The 25,556-nt window shown below is 42.0% G+C and overlaps 1 protein-coding gene across 1 annotated transcript in view; it reads right to left on the reverse strand.

Moving 5' to 3' along the window:
• Window positions 1-9,888: 9,888 nt before the first annotated feature.
• Window positions 9,889-25,556, reverse strand: part of KATNIP (katanin interacting protein) — a 131,326-nt gene continuing 115,658 nt past the window's right edge. Inside the window, exons 24-28 of the mRNA XM_083153410.1 lie at window positions 24,604-24,743; window positions 21,892-21,993; window positions 18,435-18,595; window positions 10,526-10,611; window positions 9,889-10,060 (exon numbers count right to left, since the gene is read on the reverse strand). Coding sequence (XP_083009536.1) covers window positions 10,002-10,060; window positions 10,526-10,611; window positions 18,435-18,595; window positions 21,892-21,993; window positions 24,604-24,743 — 548 coding nt within the window. The 3' untranslated portion in view covers window positions 9,889-10,001. The remainder of the gene's footprint in view (window positions 10,061-10,525; window positions 10,612-18,434; window positions 18,596-21,891; window positions 21,994-24,603; window positions 24,744-25,556) is intronic.

Consider the following 25,556-nt stretch of genomic DNA (forward strand, 5'->3'; position numbering starts at 1 on the left):
CCCAGCCTGCCCCCATTCGTTGTATGTCCCCCAGCCTGCCCCTGCTCCCCCTTCTCTGAATGGCCATCACTGCCTCCATTCACTGTATGTCCCCCAGCCTGACCCTCCTTCACTGTATGTCCCCCAATCTGCCCCCTCCCTTCTCTGTATGTTACCCAGCCACTTGTGTGAGCCAGAGGATGGAGAGGCAAAGCAGGAACTGCAAGGACAGGAGATGCTTGGGCTCCCACTGCTGCCCTCCTCCGCTCTGCATGTAACGGGAGCAAGCTTTCCCTTGCTGCACCCCCTCCCCAAACACTGCTGTCACTGTGATTGTGGAGTAGGGTGATGTACAATTGCAGCAGCAGGGGTAGGACACCAAACACATCTGACTGTGGCGGCCGGCACCTCCTCACTGCAGCAGACAGCAAGGTAAAGGCACGCTCGCTGGGGCCCCACCTTCCATGTCCTGTGCTGTGCTTCCCACATATGATGCTCTGCCAGCTTTCGTCTGGAAGCTGCGGGCCGCTTGAAATGACAGCACGGGCCGCAATTGGCCTCCGGGCCTGACTTTGGACATGCCTGGTCTAGAATAACAATATCGTGAACAACAGAGCAGCAGTAAACAGCTATGAATATAAGAGTATAAGAATATTCTCTGTAGAGCGCTGCGGAATATGTATGCTCTATATAAGAAACTTAATAAATAAGTAATAATAAAATAAATAAGAGACTGAAGATATTTACTTTTCTCCCATGGTTTCTTTGTGCATTAACACTCGGGGTAAATTTACTAAGATGGGAGTTCTATTGAAGATGGAGTTCTATTTCATATTTATTTAGCACCTGCTAGAAGATCATTTGTAGAATCTGACTGGTTGCCCTTAGAAACATCTCATCTTCAATAGAACTCCCATCTTAGTAAATTTACCCATCAGTGTACTATAACGGACTGCTCTGGAAATGCTCATTAACAAGACTATGTTATAAAAGTACCAAAGATAATATTAAAGAGTTATTTGAATGGGACCGAATGATCTAAATGATGCTAAATGATGTCTAGGGGAAGCGTTGGATAAAGCAAAGATACATATATGCAGTGGCGGTTTTTAACTATGGACTGCAAAATCCGCCACTGTCTCTGCCTAAGTGAAGCCCAATGCAGTCTGTAAGACTGCTCTGTCTTCAATGTGACTGCCTATTGAAAGTCCGAGCTGCCAGTCACTGAAGGCGAGGTGTTCCCTCCCTCCGGGATGCCTCTCTGTGCGCAAATGTGGGGCAGCCTCCAAAATGGGTTTTGCGCATGTGCAGTACCGTAGACATTACTGCACATGCGCTGGACCCAGGAACCTGATTAAGCCTCAGGGGGCTGCTGCAAAGGCAGCTCATGGAGGCTTGGGCCAGCGCATGATTCTTATTTTAATCATGATGAAAATACCAGTAAATAAAAATGGCTAACACAAACAGCACTGACTGAATGAAGTGGAATCCAACACATAAAGACCAATGTATTACATTTAAATTAATATATTTATTTTTTCAATACAGTTTATTTTATTCAAGCAGTTTTAAATTGTATATGTTTAAGCATTATAGAATTGTGACAATGGCATATGCAATAAAGAGAAATAATAACATTGTACATGTAAAAGGGTTTTCAAATAAATAATATAGTTGTAATGATAACATACATACATTCAGACAGAGTAACAGAAGGCAGTGCTAGCATAAAGTTTTCAATTAAATTAAACTACTGCTAATTTCTTTATTATCATGTGTTTGTGAGGGTTTACTACGGGTACTCTGGGTTCCTCCGACAATCCAAAAATATACAGGTAGGTTAATTGGCTCCACACAAAATTAACCCTAGAATGAATGTGTGTGCGTGTACATGTGATAGGGAATATATATTGTAAGCTCCACTGGGGCAGGGACTGATGTAAATGTTCAAATAAACTCTGTAAATCGCTGCGGGATATGTGTGCGCTATATAAGAAACTTTAAAAAAAAACAGAATAAATAAATAATTATAGAGACAAAAGGGTAAGGGTAATAATATATACATCACTAATACTGTGATTAGTATAATACTAATACTAATGCTGGAAAATACATTCTTTTTGATGATGAAGCAATAGGATTGTCAGAAAAGCATGTACAGTATTCTTACCATTGCATTTTTTCCTCCATCACATAGTAGTTAACCATTATCTTTTACCATTTCTTATTAATTCCTATTTGGAGATGTTGATGGTATTATTCTTATTTTATTGCTCATTATATTATTATTATTATTATTATTATTATTATTATCTTCTATTTAATTCAATATGTATGTGTCTGTGTGCTTGTTTTTTCTCTATATTTCTCAATTTATATTTTTTGGTTCTGTTTGATATACTTGGGTGAACATGGGATAACACTGGCTTAAGAAGACAAAACTGGACCAGCTAGTACTCAGGTGGACTGGTCCAGACGCCCAGAGATAATGAAATGTAGCAAAGCCAAAAAGGACTGGAGAAAATCCAGGTGGACTAGACCGGACGCTCAGAGGTGATGAATGGTAGAGAAAATTAACTGAACCAGAGAATAACCAGATGGACTGGACCAGACTTGCTGGAGACAAGGAATGCAGGGAAAACAAACTGGATTGGAGAATAAATATTGTGTGGACTGGACCAGACTTGTGGAGATGAGGAAGTGTAGGGACGTCAAATTGAAACAGAGAATGGAGATGAGGAAATTCAGGTGTTACAAGACGTCCTACAGCTCTCACTTTGAGCTGCACTGCGGTTCCACTTCATGCAGACTAAAAGCTGATGATTTCTGGTGTGATCCCTGGTGTTTGCATAGCAACTGGGACTTTGCACCGGCTACATGGTTGCTGCCTGTTGCTAGGCAACAAGGACAAAGGCTGCTGCGTCCTTGTTCACCTATCAGTCCGGAAGTGCCATTATGTGCAGCACTTCACCTGCTAGTGATTACATAATAATTATTATTATTATTACTGTTGCCTTTGAGCAGCATGATCACGATGGCGCCGCAAATGGCTGCCTAGGAACTGTATCCCTGTTTCTCCACTGTCTCGCACACTGCATAGCAACCTAAAACTGTACTGTCCCTGCCTAATTGTTTCCTACCTGGCTGTTGCAACGACCAGTGGTGCCACTGTTGGCTGCCTAGGCACTGTGCTGCTCGGCGGGTAGGTGTTCTTTGCATCTACAATCCCCAGGGCACATCAAGCTTATACCTGTATGTGTTATGTATATTTATACTGTTACTGTTTAACTGTTACCTAAATGGCTGTTGCACAGCAATCCAAATCAAATTCCTAGTATACGCAAGTATGCCTGGCCAATAAAGAGGATTCTGATTAATTACTTGCTTCCTCTTGGCCTCCTGTTGGTAAGGCTGTCTTATAAAGCTACTGTACATCAGGCCAGCACAGCCCTGTTGGTTATAGTTATCTCTGGTCCCATTTGGTGAATTTACATTTAGTATTTGTAGGGATATTCTGTCTGTCAGTCAGTTTCTCTGTACCGGCGGTGCTGCTCTACAGTCCAGTACATCCTGAAGGCCTGGATAGCCAATGCTGCTCAGCATTCCTATAATGGTCTCATCAAAGCATACAGTAATTTCATAACAGTAGGGAAGACAAACTGGACCATAGAATAACAAAATGGACTGGATTGGCTTGTTGGAAGAGTAAATCATAACTGACAAAATAGCCTAACAGACTAGATCGACATGCTAGAAGAATAAATAAGAACCACTGGAGTAACCCAGACAGACTTTAAACTGAAACACTTACAGAGTTTACTCCAATGGTAGACTGTAGGAGTACAGTATTTTTTTTCCTACTTGAAGCCGAGGTGCGTGGCTTAATCATCCAGTGGGTGGATCAAACGTGCTGGGGGCAAAGGATCTTTGGACTCTCCCCAAAAGGAGAAAGGCTCCATTACTCTCCTAACCTCTCAGAGCTGAAAGACCTACAGAGGGGTTGTCAACTATGATACACTGGCGATTTGAGCCAGTCAGGAAATTGGGTTTATATAGAGGAGTATTAGCTAATTGGTCACCGGGGTCAGGGGATCTAGGGGCAGTGCTGCAAGTGCTGGAAGCAACTCATTGTGCACGAAAAACATAAAACTTGCTGAAATCAGGACTCCCACAAGAAGATTCTCACAGGTGGCTATCAGCAGCTAATCAGCACAGGCTGCAATTAGTATGCAGATGAGAACGTTTAGATAGTGAACTAGGCAAACAGGGAAGCATAATACTGGGGAATTGAGCTTAAGCCAGAGAACCGAATCTCCTGAGATACAGGATAAATGTCAAAATAATATGGATTCAGTCAGGAATGTGACATCCTACTTATTATGTATATGTATTTCTAAACACTATATAATTGTATTATGCTATGTGAATTATACATACAGTATGTGTTTGGTGACAGTTACATGACGACATATATAGTTTTAGGTAAGATCTAATATACAAGCTACAGATGTATACAGTGAATTTTGCTTTGATTTTAGATCTGTATCAACGTCCTGTTTTGCCAAAACTGCCCTCATGTTTTGGATCAGATTTTTTTTTTAAATGATAGAAATTGATAAAATCACATAGTATGGTATTTTTTTCCTACAGTAGCCTACAGTATAATCCTTATTAGCAATTATTTCCAGTCATGTCCGGTCAATTCTGACCATCTCACAAACTCACATTTTTGTTTTCATCTAGTTTAGAACAAAGTCTGCAGCAAGGTGGTTGCTACTCGGAAGAGACATGACATAAACACATATAAGTTTATATAACATCTACGATACAATGTCAAACATCATTAGAAAAAAAAAATGATGCAATATGGAATTGTCCTTGGGCCCTCACACCCATATGTTGAAAATTAAAAAGGACATTAACAGTTTACCAAACCAAGCAATTCAGCAACAGAGACTGACACTTTTGTGATTGAAGTACTTGGTATGTATCAGTTCTCACAAATCAAGCTACTGTACTAATGGGTTTCAGGCAGCTAAGGTACAGCCACAGTTTTTTTTTTGTTGCATGAGGACACATCTGTATTTCCTTTTGTTCCAGCTGCTAGGAGGTGTGTCACGCTTCTGTCAATGGGTGCGTTTAACATGCTAGACATGCCCCCAAAGGGGTGAAGCCATTTCTTCAACATGCTGTGACCACACCTGCACCAGCGGGGGCCTAGGAAATTGGTGTATCTAGGGTCTAAAAATGTTCTAGGCAACCCTAGCCACATCCCATCTTTGCTAGGGCTCATGCAGACTATGTGGCCCTGTGTGTGTGTGTGCCTGCTTCTCCTTCTGCATCTGGCTGGCTCTCATGGATTTAACCTTTGTATATGTTTAGGCACAGGATGTGTGTTTGTGTATGTGTATGTGTGTAGGGACTGGGGATACAGGGCATGTGTGTGTGTGTGCCTAAGTATGATGACTGGGGGAAAAGGCTGTGTGTGCTTAGTGACATGCTGGGTTATAAAAATGTGTGTGATGGCAGCGGCACAGAGACATGCTGCTGTGTAATGATTTGGGGACTTACATATATAGCAGAGCGAAATAATGTGGAAAGCTGGGGGACATAGTGGATTGTAATGATTTGGGGGGTGGGGGGCAAAGGGACATTTATGTCTCTGCGGCCCTTATTCAGGTCCATACGCTCGCATGCAGATTTTCATGCAAGTTCGATGTTTTGCGTATGCTGCATTTCATACGCCGGGTGCATGCAGCCACAGTGAACATACTGCGGGCATGGGGGGGGGGGGGGGGGACATACCCACCCATGGGAACACCCAGCGTTTCATGGGTGTTCCCATGAAAATGCTGGGCATTCCCATGTTAATTGCCGGGTGACGTGGGTAGGCAGCTGACATCACCTGATGTCAGCTGCCCGCCCATTTCAGTCTGAAAGTGCACGCAATATAAGTGACCCGAGAGTCACTTTATATATGCGTGCACGCACCACAACTTTCGATGGTCACCGAACACCGAAAGATTTTCCCCCGTTCCCCCGAAGCCTGCGAATGGATATTTATGTTAAACATCCATTCGAAGCCAGTGCGTGCGAACACACACTACAAATGGGTGCCTGCCAGGCCACAATTCACAAGGCGGGGTTCGGTGCATTCGTAAGGCTGCAAATTCGCAGCCTCTGTGTCCCTGCTGTTCACACTTACACGGTCATGAATATTGTTGTTATTATTGGCCATTGTTGGTCCCAAGGGGGCACATGTATTAAGCCTGGAGAAGAGATAAAATCGAAGGTGATAACGCACCAGTCAATCAGCTCCTAACTGCAAAGTTACAGGCCGGGTTTGAAAAATAACAGTTAGGGTCTGATTGGCTGGTGCATTATCACCTTCAATTTTATCTCTTCTCCAGGATTAATACAGTGTGACAAGACCATGTGACCAGTGAAGTCCAACAAAATGTAATGCTCGTGCGGCCATGATTTCTCAGATCTTAGATGTTCTTCAAGAAGGTCTACAGAGAAGTTTATCTAAAAGTTCAAGTGCCAGCTTTAGGTGTATTTTTAGACAGTAAATTAGTCGCTGACAATTTAATCAAGAGATTATTTTAGACAATAAAGAGGATTTCTTCATTCCTGAAAATATTTATAGCACAATGGGCTCCTGTTGGTACACTGCACATTAAGATAGATTGTGACTTCTACGGCCAATACCTAGATTTCCTTCCAGCAAGTCTGTAAAAAGGGCGTAGCAGGGGCGTGGCTTGGCCGGCAACGTGAGCGGGTGCGGGGACTGTGAGCTCCGACACAATCCTTTATACATATCCTGCCCCGGGACCCCTGGACGCTATATACTTACCTCTACTGCCTCCGGAGCTGTTCCTGTGTCTCCCGCGCCTCCTGTGATCCTCCTGTGCGGCGCACGGAGATCGGACGGGCTGCCTGATGAGCTTAGTGCGCCCTCTCCGTGTGCGGGCGCCATCTTGGATCTTCTGACGGCTGAAGTGCGGCCCTGTGACTTATATGCGCTGGTGCCCCGGCGGGTGTCTCGGGGGGTGGAGGTGCCTGGTGACCCTCCGGAAGATTGGCGGTGGAGAGCGGGAGTCGCCTCCTGAGGCGCGCTGCTCGGACGCACGGAGAAGCCGGCGCTATCTTGCCCACCGGGCCCCTGAGCTGAGGTGCCTGCGCTAACCTACTCCTGCGACCGCTGGGTTCCTCATCTTGTTCCTGCACTGGGCTCAGTGGGTGCCTTTGCTGTATGATCTATTGAATGTGCAGGGTCCATATTATATCTGCCACATCTGCGCCTGGGTGAGACTACGGCCAGTTGTCCTGCTGCTGCCGTTTCTCTCTGAATGGTTGGTGATGTGCTAGCCATCACCAAACTGTAATCTATTAAGATCCGTATACAGCAGCCTGCCTAATCTTCTTCAACACCCTGGTTGTGTACATTGTAAGCGCTGTGATGGATGTACAGCTGATTCTCAGGGCTATATCTGCCTCAGCGGACAGACTTGCTGATAGGATTGCTGATGTCCAGAAGATAACCCTTTCTGCCTCTCCTGTCCCAGACAAATGTCCTCTTACTGCTCACCCCAGAATGATGGAAGCATCTGTTCAACACACTCTGCTGGCTGTATGTGCCTCCTCTGACCGGCTTACTAATGAGCTTGCTGATATGCAGGGGGCTGATTCCTCTGCTCCCCATGTTCCTGATAAGCCTATTGCCGGAGATATGAAGATCCTGTCTAAGTGCCATGCCCCTGTGACCCCTGCAGTGCCTGTATATGCATACACCTCAGATGGGCTCTCTGTGATGGATCCCCTTGGGTTTGAGACTCCTTGGTACCCCTCATCTATGCTCTTCACAGTGATCTCGTTCAAATACGTGGCCTCATATTTCTCCATATCCGACTACCTTATTCCCGATATTGTTCACCCATATGTACTCCATCGGCCTCTAGCGCTAGATGTGTGGGGCTTACAATACTGGATAATATATCCTGGACGCTCCCCTGGTTATTCCCAAATAAACTGGGCTGTCATTTGCTTATCTCTGTCATTTCAGGAGCTGGAGTTTTGGCCGGATTCGTGACTATTATATGGTCATTTAAGATGCCTCTCATGCTCTGCTTAAGACTTTATTATTTTTCTTATTTACACTGATTTTGGTCCTTATTATATGGTTTTGAGAATTGGCTGGATTGATAGTATTGCTTAGTGAGATGTATTTTGAACGCCTATACTTTTTCTCCTTTAGCAATACTAATATATATATATATATATATATATATTTTTTTTTTTCATCCCTAATGTTGCTTGTGAATATGTATATCCTGTATATTTCCTTGACCAGGGCATTTTTAGTGTACAACGTGTAACCCTGCACTAAACATTCTACATGACGTGCGCACTATCATTGTTGAAGAGGGTAGGGGAGTCACATTATGGCCTGTTACTATGTTAGGTCTGAGACCACTACCCCTGATGTATCCTTGATATAATATCCTGTAATTAAGGGGGGGGGGGAGGGGGAGGGAGAGTCAGGTAGTTTAGTATAGTTTTAGGGAGCTAGTAGGGTAGGTAATGGGATCCAGGTACGCCTTAGTTGGGGGAGGGTTGTACAGGGTGGGGGGTTTTATGGGAGGTTTGATTTGGGTTTTTGGGGGTATTATTTTGTTAGGGTTAGTGGGTTTAGACTTTCCGACAGTAGACTAATTTTCCGATAAATCTCTCACATATTGTTACAGTACCATTTATAAAAATACTATGTGATTATGACCTATTCTTCTATTTTGGTGTATATGCCCGGATGGCGCCTTCGGGTATTGCATTATATCCTTAGAAGTAAAGGATGTCGAAACTGTCTACTTTATCTATGTTCATGCTTCATTCTGTGCATGTTTGCAAGATTACTTATCATTATGTGATTTATCTCCTATGTCTCTGTCGGAATTTTGTTAGATTGTTTATATGCTTTGAAAATGCAATAAAAAATACACAATAAAAAAAAAAAAAAAAAAAAAGGGCGTAGCATAATAAAGTAAGCATTTATGCTTCAAGTGTCTTTTTTTAAAAAATATTTTTTTTTCTGAAGCAGTTAAGGGGATTTGCATATGCCTGAATCATTTATAGTAGCATGGTATCTCAACCTGAAGCTAGAGGTACAGATTGAAGAACCTTTTGAGTTATTGTAAGAGGTCCTTATGAAGGAACTTGCCCTTAAAGTTCTATTACTAGTTGCTATAACATTGGTAAGAATAAAACATTAATCTTTGTTGTACAAAGAACTGTATTTACACATCTATGCAGTGAGAATGGTGCGGAGGACAAGGATCTTTGAAAAAGAATCCTTGCGAAGTGTTTAAGAGATTTCTTTATTCACAGTTTTTCCTATAGTGCAGCATATTCTGTTGTGCTTTAGAATTGGAAACAACAGAGATAAAACAAACTGGGTAGAAACAAACCGACATAGAGGTAGGAGGGCCCTGCTCGCAAGTTTACAATCTACAGGGATGTAACTGTTCATGCCTAGAATAGGAAAGATGTATAATATATCTTTTTTTAATCTGATGAATGTCTTCCAGTTTTCTTATATGTTTTAAATGTGTTTTCATTGACAATATGGATACACATAAAGGGACACTGGTAATGAAATAGATTTGAGCTGTTGATAGCCCAGAGCATATATTGTAAATGCTGACTACTACTTGGGACCTGAGATTATGGAAAGTAACTGCATTTAAAAAGACTTACAGAACTAGGGCACAGACTGAATCAATTAATGTGAATTAGCAAAACATAAGAAAAGCAAATAAACAAAAACCCCACAGAAAAAAAAACAGAATGTTTGATATTCTGTCTTTATTGCTTTGTAAAATAAAACATCAAAAAAAGAATCATTTGAAAAAAAAGTGGTTTATTTTTCAATAGTAAAAAAGATATTTTAACAAACTATGAAATCTTTGTAAACATTTTGGTAAATAAATAACTATGGCAAGTTTTTAAAGGTTAAAATATTCCTGTTAGAATCTTCTGAGTTTCCCTTTTTCTTTGTCAGTTATACAGGTTTTTGGGCGTAATGCTGCAAAAATATATAAAAACATATTAAGGATATGTACTTAACCTAATAATTTCTGTAAGAAACAATGGCATATGTGATTGAAGAGAACATATATATATATATATATATATATATATATATATATATATATATATATATATATATATATATATATATATATATATATACTCCCAGGGTGGCCAGGCACTTCCTCCTAGACGGGTTGCTTGCTGGGTGCTCGCACCAAAATAGTGCATATACAATCCTGGCGTGGGTGCTGCACTCCAAAAAAAAACTTCTTTAAGACCGTATAAAACAGGGTTTATTAGCCTAAGGCTAGGCTAATAAACCCTGTTTTATACGGTCTTAAAGAAGAAATCCCACGCCGGGATTGTATATATATATATATATATATATATATATATATATATATATATACACTATATATATAGCATGAATTACATAACGTAATGCAAATACACTAACCTTGGTCAGCGGTTTGGTTCTTCTTAACGCTGACAACAATTTTATTATCATTCATCATTTTCACATCTTGGTCTTCTACGTGGTTACTATAAGGCAAATACAATATACTGTATGATAGAACTTTGTGATTGTAGGAACGCAGGCATAATATAAATATAATTCAGTACCATATTTCCTTAATAATAGCAGCTGAATTAGTAATGAAAAAACTGTCATCACGAAAATCATTGTGCAGAAAATCTGTATTAAGCTAAAATATACAAAGCTATAAATTATTTAATCTTTGTGTATTTCATCATTGTGAATCAAGATAGTGTTGAAATCTGATTAGCACAGTTGGTTGTTATATGTGCTATAACTATACAATCACTGCAGGGTATGCAGGACACATAATCCCCTGGGTCCAGTGGGACCCACACTGTACAACTTGCTAAGGCCAGTTACCGTACCTGTCCCATTGCTGTCTCTCACCTTGTCTAAGGCTGGGTACACACCTAAAGATTTATCTGTCTGATCTCTGTGGTGGAAAATAGAATATGGTTGTTCAAACAAATTTTTAAATCCATTTGATTTAACAACCTGATCTGAACAACCATTTTAGTCTGTTTCTCTGGAAGCAAATGGTTGATTGTCATATGTTCCCATATATTGCCAGATATATGTTCCTACCAGACAGATTGGACAGATAAATATTTGTCTGCCTACCGAGCTTAAGTGATCTGCAGTCACTGCCAGTGTCCAGTCTCTCTACAGAGCATAAACAAATTTACCTCTATACCGGTTTTATATGTAAAACCGACATTTGGTCAATGCCATATTGGATACAGTCACCTGTCAACACTCAGCCTGCCAGCATGTCCCTTGAATTATGTAGACTCCTCAATGGCTCTTGTCTAGTCATTGCAGTCAGTAGTATCCCAGTTTCAGGTGAGATAAGTCTCCTGGTTCTACTCTGGCTAAGCATTTTAGTTCCAGTACAATTAAGTCTCCCAGTTCCAGTTCAGCCAAGCATGCTGGTTCAAAACCTGTCAAGTATTTTGGTTCAAGTTCGATTCTGTTTCCAGTCTGACCAAGTATTCCATTTTCAATTCAGTCTAGTATTCTGGTTCCAACCTGTCCTTGACATTTGTTTTCAGTCTGACCCAGCACTGGCATCCAGTTTAGTTGATTCATTCCTTGACATTCTGTAGAGATCATATTAGTCTAGTATCCAACTCAGTGGACTTGTTCTCTATACCAGTCTTAGTAAAGACTGTTTTATTAGTACCAGCCCATTCCCCTCTGTTATCGGACTTCTCTTTAGAACGTATATAATGTCAGTGCCATCTACATCTTGTCATCTGTGGGTCAGTGTAAGAAAAAGGGTATTTCTTCCACTCAGAAGTTTGGAAGATTTATGGACTGCTGTAAGTTTCATCACCACTGCAGAAGTTCAAGAACTGTGACTACCCAACTGAACCACAGAGTAGTACTTTTAAACTCCAAACACATAAAGCTCATCATCCCTAAAGCCTCTGAGTGAAATTACCTCCTTGGGCACTATGTGAAAAGGCTTTTATCTTCAGCCAGTACCAATCCTCCGGATGACCAAACCTTCTGCAAAGGAGCATCCTCCAATCCCATAGAGGTACTTTATCAATGTCTTCAGTAAAGCTTGTGCTGATTCATTATCTCCATATCAAGAATGGGAATACACCATTGGTTTAGTTCCTGTGAAGACTCTGCCTCAGGGGCATAACTATCTGATCTCTCTTCTTAAAACAAAGGCCATGACCAAATATATCCAGGACAATCTTGAAGAGAGGTTAATCCAGGCAGGCTTTTTTTTGTCAAGAAAAATGACAGGGGTCTCCTCTGCTGCATAGATCACAGTGCTTTAAATGGCCTCACTATTAAAAATTGCCACTTATTGCTGAACTCTCTGATTGTGTCCGAGGAGCCATGATCTCCAAAAAGCTTGATTTGAAAGGGGCCTATAACTTAAATAGAATTCATTAAGAGGAGTGGAAAATGGCATTTAATACTACATGCACCTGGTCATGCCCTTTGGGTTAAAAAATGCTAAAGCCTTATTTCAATATCATGTGAATTTAATCTTCTAAATATCCTCGTAAAAACAGTTGTAGTCTCACTGGATAATATTCATTTGTTACAAGAATCTGTATTCTCCACACTGTCATTTTACAAAGGGTCCTTCACTGTATGCTAATCAGATCTTGTACAATAATGCACATTTGAAGCACCTTCCATTACCTTTTCAAGTTATTTCTATTTCCAAGACCTAATTTCAGATGGACCATGGGAAACTCAAGGCAATTCTCAACTTGCCTATTCCTACTACATTTAACACTTTTAGGGGTGCATTAGCCATTACCAGAAATGTATCAGTAATTTCTCCACTCATGTAGACCTTATATCCTGTAACAGAGTCAAATCCTCCAACTGGCCAGAGGAGGCCAAAACAGCTTTTAAGGAATATTAAAGAGCTTTTCATTTCTGCTCCTGCAATTTTGCAACCTGAGGTTCTAGAACTTTTATCTTGGACATTGACGCCTCAGCCATTAGAGTAGCAATTTGAAGATGGATACATCTACCCTTCTCTCTCAGGACAGTATCAGGGATCAAGCCATTAAAACAGCTCTAGAAGAATGCAGACACCTAGGCAGAGTGCTAAATATCCATTCAAACAGATCCTGTCATTAAAGTCTACATAATGGCCCTGATTCTGGTTGACTCTGTAAGCTGCAAAGCTCGCAGCAACCATGCAAGGGGATGTGTCATGAAGACCTATCCCCTCGCCTGTCCTGCTGGCGGAGAAATCATTCGATGGCTGCCAACCATCAAATGATTTCCTCAGGCCATGCAAATATCAGTTGAGCCTGACATATTTGCGGCCATTTTGCGGTGGAAGTCATGTGACATCAGCCACCCGTCCTGGCACACCTCCTCCCACCCGCATTCCCCTGGGAACGCCCTGCGTTCAGTGGACTTGCAAATGCACACAAAAGACCATGCACATGTGCAGTCCATTAACCAATGGAACCGAATTCAGCCCCATCCGAATGGATCACAATGACCCCCAATGTCTCAACCTAAAACAAGCAAGATTGGCTTTGTTGATTCTCAAGGTCTGACTTCAAAGTATATGGCCCATGAACAAAAAACAAGAAAGCAGATGCATTATTTCACTCATTTGTTCAAGATGATTATTGCTGTCTCTCCAAACAGAGTCCCATCATTGATGCTTTTGCATTCACTGGTATGTCTCTGCCTCCTGGAAAGACTTGTCAAACCAACACTTTATAAGAAATAACTCTATTGGACTTATGTTTTACAGTTTACTGGGCATCCGGGTGTAAAGAAGACGAGTTTAAATCAGAAATTTTATTGGTGGCCTGTTCCCAAGCAGGATTTTTAAGTATTTACTGTCCCTGTTCTTTGAGTTAACATCATCAGCCATGGAGCATCTGTCAATTAACTTTATTACTGCAAATTCAAAGGGATCCAACACAATATGAGTGGTAGTAGACTGCTTTTTCAAAATGTGTTACTTCAGTCGGCTCACTAAACTACCTGCTTCCCCTAAATTGGTTCAACTTTTTATTCAGGAGTTCTTTTTGTTTCACAGATTACTATCCAAAATCAGACCGTGGAGTCCAGTTTGTGGAAAAGTCCTGGCAGTCCTTAAGCTCAGCTATTTAAGTAACTCTCAAGTTTCCCTCTGTCTCTCACCAGAAAGACAGGTAAACCAAGAGGGTGAATTAGGATTTGGAAACTTTCTTCAGCCTCTGTCTCCAAGATGATTGTCCTGAACTTTGGTCATGGACAGAATCCTCCCATAATAGTATGTGCCACCCTTCTTTGAGATACACACTAATTTAAAGTTTCTCCATAGATCAGTGACGTGACTGCATCCACACCATAATTCCCTCCAAAACTGCCATATTAAAAAAAATTGTGCATATATACAGTATGTAACCAATATCTCTGAATTTTATTATCATGTAGTGTTTAAGACTGGGTACTAATATAGGGTTACCACCTTTGTTTTGAGAGATTCCTGGACAGTGCCCTGCCCCTTGACACACCCACAGCCCACCCACTGACCCGCCCCAGCCCCGCCCTTGACCCGCCTTATGTTGTTGTTTTTATTAACCTTTGCTTCAATTGATTTGATTACATGTTACATCACACACAGTAATGCCCATTACACGTTATGCCAGGACTCAACAATTTTTTTGTAACGGAGGGAGAAAACGGACAGTGCGCCCCGAAGGCGCGCTGCAACAAAAATTCACTGTAACACTGATTACATGTCACACACCCATTACCTAGTATACCACATGCCATAATGCCCATTTCATGTTATGCCACACACCTTGATGCCCATTACTAGTTATGCCAGGACTCAAATTTTTTGTAAAGTAAGGGCAACATGGACAATGCGCGCCAAATCTCATGGCAAAAAATTCACACGTCACACACCATTACATAGTATACCACATGCCATAATGCCCATTACATGTTATGCCACACACCATAATGCCTTTGACATGTTATACCAAACACCATAATGCCTTTGACATGTTATACCAAACACCATAATGCCCATTACACACTATATAAAACACTGCAATGCCCATTACACATTATATTAAACACCGTAATGCCCATTACACGTTATACCAAACGCCATAATGCCAATTACACATTATACCAAACACCATAATGCCCATTACACATTATATTAAACACTGTAATGCCCATTACACGTTATACCCAACACCATAATGCCTATTACATGTTATACCAAACACCATAATGCTCATTACACATTATACAAAACACCATAATGCCCATTACACGTTATATTAAACACCATAATGCCCATTACACATTATGCCTCAGACTGTAATGCCCATTACACATTATCATGCCCATTACACATGCCACAAACCATGATGCCTATTACACCTTATGCCTCACACCGTAATGCCCATTACTCCTTATGCCTCACACCGTAATGCCCATTACACATAATGCCTCTCACCGTGATGCCCATTATACATTATTCGACACACTGTGATGCCCATTACACATTATGCCACACACCATTATGCCCATTACATTTTATACCACACACCGCAATGCCTATTACATATACATATACACATAAGTGCCACTTACCTACATGATAATTGCTAGGTGCTTCATGCTCAATGCATGGGGGAATAACATGCTCATAGCAGAGGGCTCAGGGCCATTCAAGACTCAGTCAGAGCAGCAGCTGCCGGACAAAACACCGGAGGGTTCTGTGGCTGAGAATCAGCCCCACTCAGTCAGGGCACGAGCAAAGAGGGTTTGTTTCAAGGTAGTAGTGGAGCCTAGGGTCTGCTAGGGCAGGGGGGCAGCCACAGGAGGCCCACACAGGGCTGGAGCACTGCAAAGTGGGGCAGGGGTGGGCGACGGAGGACTCAGTCAGAAGTCAGGACACTGGGACTGGGGTCTGGGACAGCCAGCCTGTTCTAGTATCAGCCTGCCCTGTGGAGAAGTAGGAGGGCCCTACTAGGGCATGGGCTCCTCAGCTCACAAGAGTGGAGCCACAGTCAGCCACAGGCCCATACAGGGCTGGAGCAGTGCAAAGGGGCGGAGGAGCCTGGGGCTTAGGACACTGGGACAGCCTGGCAGCCAGCCTGGTGTGGTGTCTGCGGCCAGCGGCAGCCAGGCTACCCTGTGGCGGAGAACAGACAGCCGGAACAGGGATTAGGAGGCACCGCTTTGTCTCCCAGCGGCGCACACTGTGTGTCATCTCAGGCTTAGCATCGGGCTGCATAAATTCCTCACTTTATTGCCCCCGGGTAGTGACGTGCACCGCAAGTCGGACTCTCGTGAGAGGAGGGGACTAGGGTAGCAGCGCGCGGCTGCGGACTCTGCTGTGCCCTGTTCCCGGACATTGTATAGTCCAGGAACGCCACCCGTCTGGACTCCGGACACCCAGACTAATTACCGGACTGTCCGTAGTAATCCCGGACGGGTGGTAACCCTATACTAATACCATTCAGTGATCTGAGGGAAACCATGTATTTCTTACTTACTTATTATTTATAATTTATCCTTTTCATGCACCTGAATGGTATTACTAAACTTACTGAGCACCTACCACTATATACTGTATATATGTTTATTAGATACAGTGACCTATACACTCTCAGCACTGCTCCTGCACAGCTGACCAACACATTTAATTAGGAAACAGACAGCCCTATGAAAAGGACTTCCTGGAGCACCAGTTAGTGCAACATTGTTCTTCCAGATGCCAACCTGGTCCCTTACAGTCTGCAGACCGCTCAGTCTCTTATGTTTAGTCATTGCAGTCTGTGGCATCGCAGCTCCAGTATGGCCAATCATTCTGGATCCAGTCTGGTTAAGTCTCCTAGTTTCGGTCATGTCTTTCCCTTCCAGTTTGAAGAAACATTTCAGTTCCATTCCAGTTAAGCATTCCAGTACCAATCTGGATACCAATTCCAGTTCCAGGCCGACCAAAGATTGCGCTTCCAATCAGGCCTTGTATTCAGATCAGGTCTATTATTCTGGTTCCAGTCCAGTCAAGTATTCTGGTTCCAATCCATTCTTGTCATCTGGTTACAGTCTGACCCAGCACTGCCATTTCCAGTCTGGCATCCAGTTTAGTGTATTATCCAACTAGCAGACTTGTTCTATATACCGGTCTTCGTGTAAAGTGTTTCATTAGTGACAGTGCAATCTCATCAGTCTTGATACTCTCTAGAACAACTATAATTTCAGTGCCACCTGCATCTGTTTATATTCCCCTGCAAGTAGAAACCCCTTTCATATCAGTCTCTACACTAAATAGGATCCTGATCAAGCCTATCAAGCCTCCTAGCTTCCTTCGAATCACCTCTAGTCCAGCCCCGACACCCATCCCTGTCTGTGGCAAGAAATGCATGCAATTTGGGACTGTCTTTATGAGATCAGGACATTTGGGAATTACTGCAGCTATGACGGTAAGGACTTAGAAAATAATGATGAGTGCCTTAGACGGCTATTTACCCCATGTTTTACAAAATTTCCTGTTCTAGTTCTTCATTTGTTACATATATGGCATAAACAATAGCTATTAATTTATACAACATATGTAAATATCCCAAATATATGCAATTATTTTATACTGCATCTCTGGTAATCTAGAAGTAAAAATCTAAGTTCTACTAGTGGAACCAATATTTATCCCCTGAATTTACATTATATCCTCAAATAACGCTGACACTTAAGCTCAAATATTGATTTAATTTCACCGTGATTACTAAACTGTTCAAAAACAGCCTTATCAAACTGAATACTATGGAATATGTTATTAAGGCTTTCATATTTTGAATGCATAATCATAGTAAATCACTTCTGGAATAATCTTCCATAAACCCAAAGTAAAATCCCCTTATCAAGTAGCAAACTACCAGCAATGTCATATATCAGATCTGCTAGTCGCTTTTGGCTCTTAAATATAAAATGGTCTGAAAACTCTATAGATGCATCTTTGAAAAAAAAAAAACATTATCTAAATGACCCTCTAAATAACCATCACAGATACTGTAATAAGTTTAAATGTTTCTAATGTGGTTCCAATTAGAATGAAACCATACACAAATGTATGTCCTTATGCTGTGGAGGGCGGGGCCATAGCATGATGCACACTGAATTGTATCATCGTGCACTCTTGCCCCGCCCACCTTACTTGAGGGTTATTAAATCTCCAGGGAGCTGTGAGAACTCTCCCATAATAGCTGGCTGTATAAGTAATTAGTGAAAACATAAAAGTATCTATAAAGTCCTTAAAATTTGGCATGTATATTGCTATTTCATCGAGAGGATTGCAAAACTATTGACATACCTAATAGTGGTTCGTCTGTCTGCTTCTGATATTTTTCTATCATTTGCAAAGAGGATGGTATGATACGGTATCACAGGATCACATGTTGGCAGAATCCCATGAGAAATGTGACGAACTACATTTAAAATCCCATTGTACACAAGCAGGTCATCCACAAGGAGCTGGGGGAATATACAATAATAACAGTAATATATGAACTTTATCAAACCTCAAACATTTTATTATGGGTAGATACATAGGCCGGTTAACAAAGGTTTCAGGGTGTGCAATACACATGGGCCCTTGAACAGCCCACTTCCACCCAGAGATTACTTACATTATGCTGGAAAGCAGGCCCCTCCTCCTTCCAATCATCATCTTCCCAAAGACATATTTGGGATGACAGTTCTGCTAAGTGAAAGCAAAGACTCTGGACCTTATTCTGCTCCGTTCATAGTGGCTGCTCGTTCGCACAGGGACCAATGTTATGCGTATGCACAGCCGCATTTCAGCACATGTGCACATGCCGGGTGCGGGGGGCCACGGCTGGGTGCACGCACTCAAGATTGCGGGCGGGGGAGAGTGTGTGGGGCGGCGGCAGATGTCGCGCCCATGGGGCGTTCCTATGATAATGCTGGACGTTCCCATGAAAATTGCCCGTTGACTTCAGCTGCTCACCCACTTCCTTCAGATCTAGGGTTACCTCAGAGCAACCTTAGATGTGCGCGGGCCTTCCACATCATTCGATGGTCGGTGACCATCGAATGATGTGGGTGTCCACCTACAGCCTGCAAATGGATGTTTATGTAAAACATCAATTCGCAGCCCCTGGGAACGTACGCGGCGTGCGAGTGGGGGTGTGCGTATTGGCATTAGCAGGGCGGCATCTGGTGGCTCGCAAGTCTACAAACTGTAGCCTTGCAAATCAACCAGAATAACCCCCTCTGCCAGAGGCTTTGCCTCCTTGTGCGCATACAGCCTGTTCCCGAACATCATTGGGGATTACTGCTGTTAGGAGGAGCTAGATGCATATGTCCATGGGTGGACATGGACAATTTGTAATATTATTGGCAAAGATATAAATATATTCAAAACATACAGGTTCTTGGAACAGTACTTAATTAAAAAAAACTTTTATAATAATTAGCCTTGGGATGACTGTTCATGTTATGATAACAATGAAACAGGTAGTAAATGACTGCTAAGTGCTAATAATGCTGTTTATCATTACATTCAATAATATAAACATATTAGTTATACTTCATTTCAATTAATTGCTGATATAAAACAGCTACATAATAAATTAGGCTTAGAGAGAGCAATATACCATGACCCTGGATAAAACACAATATCAAGTATAAAGTTTGTAAGAGATAACCTCATAAACCTGATAAAGTAAAGGAACAACTAGAATTTTTTCAATGTATTTTTCAAAAAAAAAGAAAAAAACATCATTCAGGTAAAGGGGCCCATACATCAGCAAGACAATTCACAGATTTTGTGCCCCCCTCCCGGTTTGACTGCTCCAATCAGTATGTGCCCATACATTGCTAATATATATGTGATTAACAGACCATTTTCATCCAAAAATCATATCTGCAAATCATGAAAGCACCCATTTTTATAGTAAAACACTAGTAACGGTCTTTACCAAGTCTTCTAAAAGATCATGGTGATATTGCCCATAGCAACCAATCAGATTCTGTCTATTATTTTTCTATTGCATCCTAGAAATCGACATAGACAGAATCTGATTGGTTGCTATGGGCAAAATCACCTATTTTCATTTTTAGAAGCTTTAGGGGATATTCAATCACACTCGAATTTGTCGCCTGGCAAAAAAAACCTGCAATTTCTGCCCGTTTTAGGGTAAACTCGACTCACCTGGACAAAAAATCCAGCATCGACAAAAACTGCGTGAATCGGTTAATTTGCAGCAAATCCACGTAGTTTTGGTGAATTTGTGGCCATTTCCCCATTTTTGCAGCCAATTTCACCAATACCAATTCACCCCATAAATAAAAGGGAAATGGCATGAGCAAAAATTTTATCAAAAACAGGCAAAAATGCCTGTGATTGAATACCGATAGGTAAATCTTTGCTGTTTTTTTTTTTCACTTGGTAAAACATTAGTCTGGGATTGAATACCCACTTAGTAAATTTACCCCTAGCATTCTACAGCTCTGCTTGGTCAGTGAAATCCAGCATGTCAGACAACTCCAATTGGCTCCAACCATTTTTTGGTCAGAATCCACAATTGGTTTACCCCAGAAAATGTACTATTTGTTTACATAAACATATGCAAAATTGCCCCAATTATTTGCTGATGTACGGGCTCCAATATAATACGACATTGTGCAAACTGCAATGATGTGCCAAAACCAAAAGCAATGAATCATCTATCAACTTCTAATATTCAAGCTCAACCAAACATTTAACAGACTATCAACTTAATTAGCATATTCCAAGATTGCAGATTTACCTGTGCATCTCTATGAAATGCGAGTAAAAAAAATCTGCGTTGTTGATGGTCGCAAGGTGCAATGTTGGTAATCAGTAAAAAGGTCCATACACACTGGGTGAATATGCCCAGCGTGTATGGACAGTGATGATCGCTATCATTTCTGGGGGGAAAGCTGCTCAGTGCATACACACTGAGGAGCTTTCCCCCTGCCTGGCGTGGTCAGCGGGGGGGCAGACGGCTTTGCATAACGCAGTGCTGGTAATACCAGCAGATGAACGGCTTTCCCGGCGATGACGCTGGAGCACGCAGCAGCGCTCACCACTCATCGCCGGGGCATACACACTCAAACTTGCTGTTTTGAGCAGCTTTCAGCTCAGAGTCGCTCAGTGTGTATGGGCCTCTAGAAATGGTCAGAAACATCAGCACCTGCTAATATACAGTAGCACTAACAGTTAAAAGATGAAATAAATATCAGGTGTAACACGATCACAAAACTGTAACAGTAACAGTCACAAAATTGAAGACCATCAAAAAAATATACAGCACCACTAATACTTATTTAGGTGAAGGATGAATCCAGTATCATCCAGTGCGATGGAAATCAATATTTATGATAGATACTGTTTGGTCAAAACATCTGAACTTGTAATTAATCTCGTAAAGCTAGAAGCAGAGCTATAACTCTTTTAGCAGCAATCCTTTTTCCAGTCCTATGAAGAATTGCATAAAGTTCAAAAGTGGTTTCCATAATTCTGAAAATAAGTCTTACAATCTTGAAGGGTCATTAAACTCTACATTTTTTCTTCCGGTTTTAACATGTAGACTATGCAAATTGTGACATTTTTAATTTGTTTCTGAAATTAAATATGTCAGTAATTCTTTCAGTATACATTAGAATACATGAGTGATTGTATTAACAACTTATTTGTTGCAGTAAAACTAATAAAACAGCAAGTCATTTCAGCCACCTGAAGCATAATGGTGATTGCAAAAACAGTTATTCTTAATACTTACGCCAAACTCTTTTACTCCTCTTAGTGGGGTTTTCGCATAATTCCATAGTTTGATCATAGACACTTTGGTTGGTTGATCAAAAACAACATATATTCGATTAACCTAATTAAAAAAAAGTTTTCTATTAAAAAGATACACGCTTTCATAACACACTCAGGTACATTATGTATTTTTATTTTTTCAATTAAATATTTAGCATAAAAAGTTCAGCTACTAGAAGAATATATAAAAACAACATGCAGTATGAACAAAAGTGCTGTATAATTGCTTTTGCTTTGTCTGGATTTTGTTTTAGCAGACTTGCCCACAATACTTGATCACAATGGCTCCGGGGACTAAATTTCAGTTTACAAGTGTCTTTAATTAACAAATTGTCCACTAGACAACTATTTATTTAGCTATAAAAAGAACAGTTAGTAAGTTTTGAATAGGTGTTAGCGGCCTGTGCTGACTGCCGTGCCTGTCCGCAGCAGCCTGTGCGGACTGCTGTGCCTGCTTCAGAAATGTATCGCAGGGTGAAGGCGATGTATGGAGAACAGGGCCTCCACACAATTTCGGCTGTGAAGGATCTCATTTGTCAGAATCGTTGGATCACCACACGTGAAATTGTCAAGCTCTGCACTTGACACACCTCTCACTGAAAATGTAAAACCAGGCTGGGCAATGGATTGCAGAATTGCTTCCCTGACAAATCTGGGAAATTGGTATGCAATTTTATAACCTGGGTTCAAGCTCCACTTAGCCTTTGGGCCCAATGGCAATGCCACCCCTTGCATCCACTGTAATAATGCCTATGGTGTTAACTTTAAAAAGTATTTTTCATTCTGTTTCAGCTTCATTTCCCTTTGGACAGCTGGATGATTGGAACTCTGACCTAATATAAATGAGTGCCAGTGTGCTAAGTTTAATAATAGTTTTTAGGGGTGTGGTATATTTTATCAACATTCAGAATATTGACATGAACATAATGTGAATATCCACAAAGTTAACATTGACAGTTGGAATGTCAGTAATGGGATCTTTCCTTAACTCTGAAGGATGCCACACACGCACCGATGCGGGCGGTGCGATGCTGTACGATGGGGTGCGCGCTCCCGCAGCACCTCATCGTACAGTACAAAAAGGATGTGCTGCACATACTTTTTGTACTAGCTTTTTCTAGCACAGCATCGCATCGCATGCACATCGTATGCACAAGGCATACGATGCGATGCTATGTGTGCTAGTTAAGCCCACAACGCACGCCGGGATCGGTGCGTGTGTGGGCTGCATGAGTCTAAAGCAGTGTACACAAATAGTCAAAATTGCCTAGATGGTGAGCCAAAATCGCCCAGCGCGTACACTGCGGGTGATAGCGTTGCGCACCTCCAAAGCGTCACTGTTGCCTGGCCAAATAGACTTTGCAGGCAAGTCAATATTAACTAGATTCGGCACAGTCTATTTGGCTGTACACACGGGCTAGCTACTGGAGATGGCAGCTGGCTATCTGCAGCGGCTACATCTTGATTTTGACTAAGTTAAATTGTCTGATCCCCCAAAAATTGCTGTTGTATGTAGGAATTTTTAGTCAAAATCTCCCAGTGTGAGCCTGTGTATAGATCCTTTAAGCTTAAAGGTGCCCACATATGGATAGATATCATTTCAAATCCGATGTCTATCCAATGTCCATTCCAGAACACCCCTGATCATGCCCGGGTATGGTATAACTTACCGACAGTCGGGATTCCAACGGTTGTTTCTCTGACATCGGAATCCCAACTGTCAGGAGCCTGACAGGGGGGTGAGCACATTAAAGCCCCTTGCAGGCTCACTGCACTCACTACCGATTCTATTCTCCTTCTATGGTGGCCATGGACCCCTACAACCTTGACTGTCAGAATCACAACTGTCGGTGAGTCATCCAGCACCCATCATGCCCACACACACAGGAAGATTGAGTAAAATGTTCAGAGGGCAGATGAGTCGTTTAACAACTCATTTTTTTTATCTTTATTGTTTGCACTGGCCGAGGATAAAGGAGGAGGGGGTAGGAGATGCTGCTGTCAGGATCCAATCATCGGCTAGAGCCAGACCCATGGCCAGTGGTAGGTGGGGGGGGAGATGCCACGACGGATCATCAGTTACAGCCGGACCCGCAGGCGGGGATGAAGGGGGGTTGAGGGAGATGCCGCTGCAGGGTAATGGCCACATCGTTCATCATGTGTAGTCATGGAACGATGTGGCAAAATCCTGCACAATGGGTCTTTCATCTTTCCGCCTGCTGAAGGGATTAAGTTTGGAAATCTTAACTGCAATTGACATCTAACCCTAAGGGGTTATCCAATTTCCCCCATTAAAAAATACTGAAAGCAAAAAAACTAAAGGTCTATGCTAATTTTCCCGATGTTTTGCTGATTTTTTTTTTTATCGGGCTATCCGATTAGATCACCTGATAAAAGACCCATTTCTCACAAAAACACACAGGCTCACTGAATACAGGGCAATGTTGTTAGTTGCTACCAAATATCATACTGTCAACTATTATCTGTACACCTACAGATTACTTCCCAACATGGTATATAAAAGTCTCCTGATCACGCCACATGGTGTTTGTAGCATTCAAATGATGGGTCTAGGGAAGGGTAAATGAGTGGAACCCCCTACCCCCTTCTCATGTCGGTACTGACATGTATGTCCCTACTTGAAAAGTCTGCACAGTATATAAAACCTTACCAAACCAGGGAGAATTGGAGAGAGCCATGCGTGTCTGCCATCACTGGTATCATTTACATTGTCAATCAGCTTGTCTGGGGTTCTCACATCTCCACACACATCTTCTAATACATTTATACTTTCTGGAAATGCAGCAATATCTAATTAACAGTTAAAGAAATACTACAAGTAATGTTTTTGGAAAGTATACTCCTGTAGTAAATGAAAAAAAGAAATGATTGAGATAAAATGATATCCAAATATCCTAGTGTTCATTCTAGCACCCGCTATCTTTGAAAACTCATGCAGTTCCTGTTCCCTGCCTGGGGTGTCGCTGTCTGCTGTGGTGTTTCTAGCACAGGTCTGGTTTGCATATCAGTGCTGATATACAGATCACACTGTGCTAGAAGCACTACAGCAGACAGTGACACCCCAGGCAGGGAAGAAGAACTGCATGGGTTTTCAAAGATAGTGGGTGCTAGAATGAACACTATATCCACTAGTGCAAACCAGGAATAAATGATATGGTACTTGTGAGTTATCCGGGCGTCCGATTTTTAAATCGGGTCGGATCGGGACATCCCAGCGCATCGCATGCGACCATCGGATGCGATGCGATGCGATGCGATGACCCGATTTTTACATAGGAATCAATGTTAAAATGGACTGAGTCCATTTTAACATGGAATTCAATGGGAAAAAGGGGTCCTTTTCATACCCCTACTATCCAAGTGGGCATGGAGTTGGATATAAACCTGTGGCGAGCGTAGCGAGCCCGAAGCGTGGCGAGCGTAGCGAGCCCCGCGAGGGGACACGGAATACCGTCCCCTCGCGGGGCTCGCTTCGCTCGCCACGCTTCGGGCTCGGTGGCTCGCTACGCTCGCCACAGGTTTATATCCAACTCCATGCCCACTTGGATAGTAGGGGTATGAAAAGGACCCCTTTTTCCCATTGAATTCCATGTTAAAATGGAC

This window comes from Crinia signifera, chromosome 7, assembly GCF_055691185.1.
Source record: "Crinia signifera chromosome 7, ASM5569118v1, whole genome shotgun sequence".
Classification (NCBI taxonomy): Eukaryota; Metazoa; Chordata; class Amphibia; order Anura; family Myobatrachidae; genus Crinia; species Crinia signifera.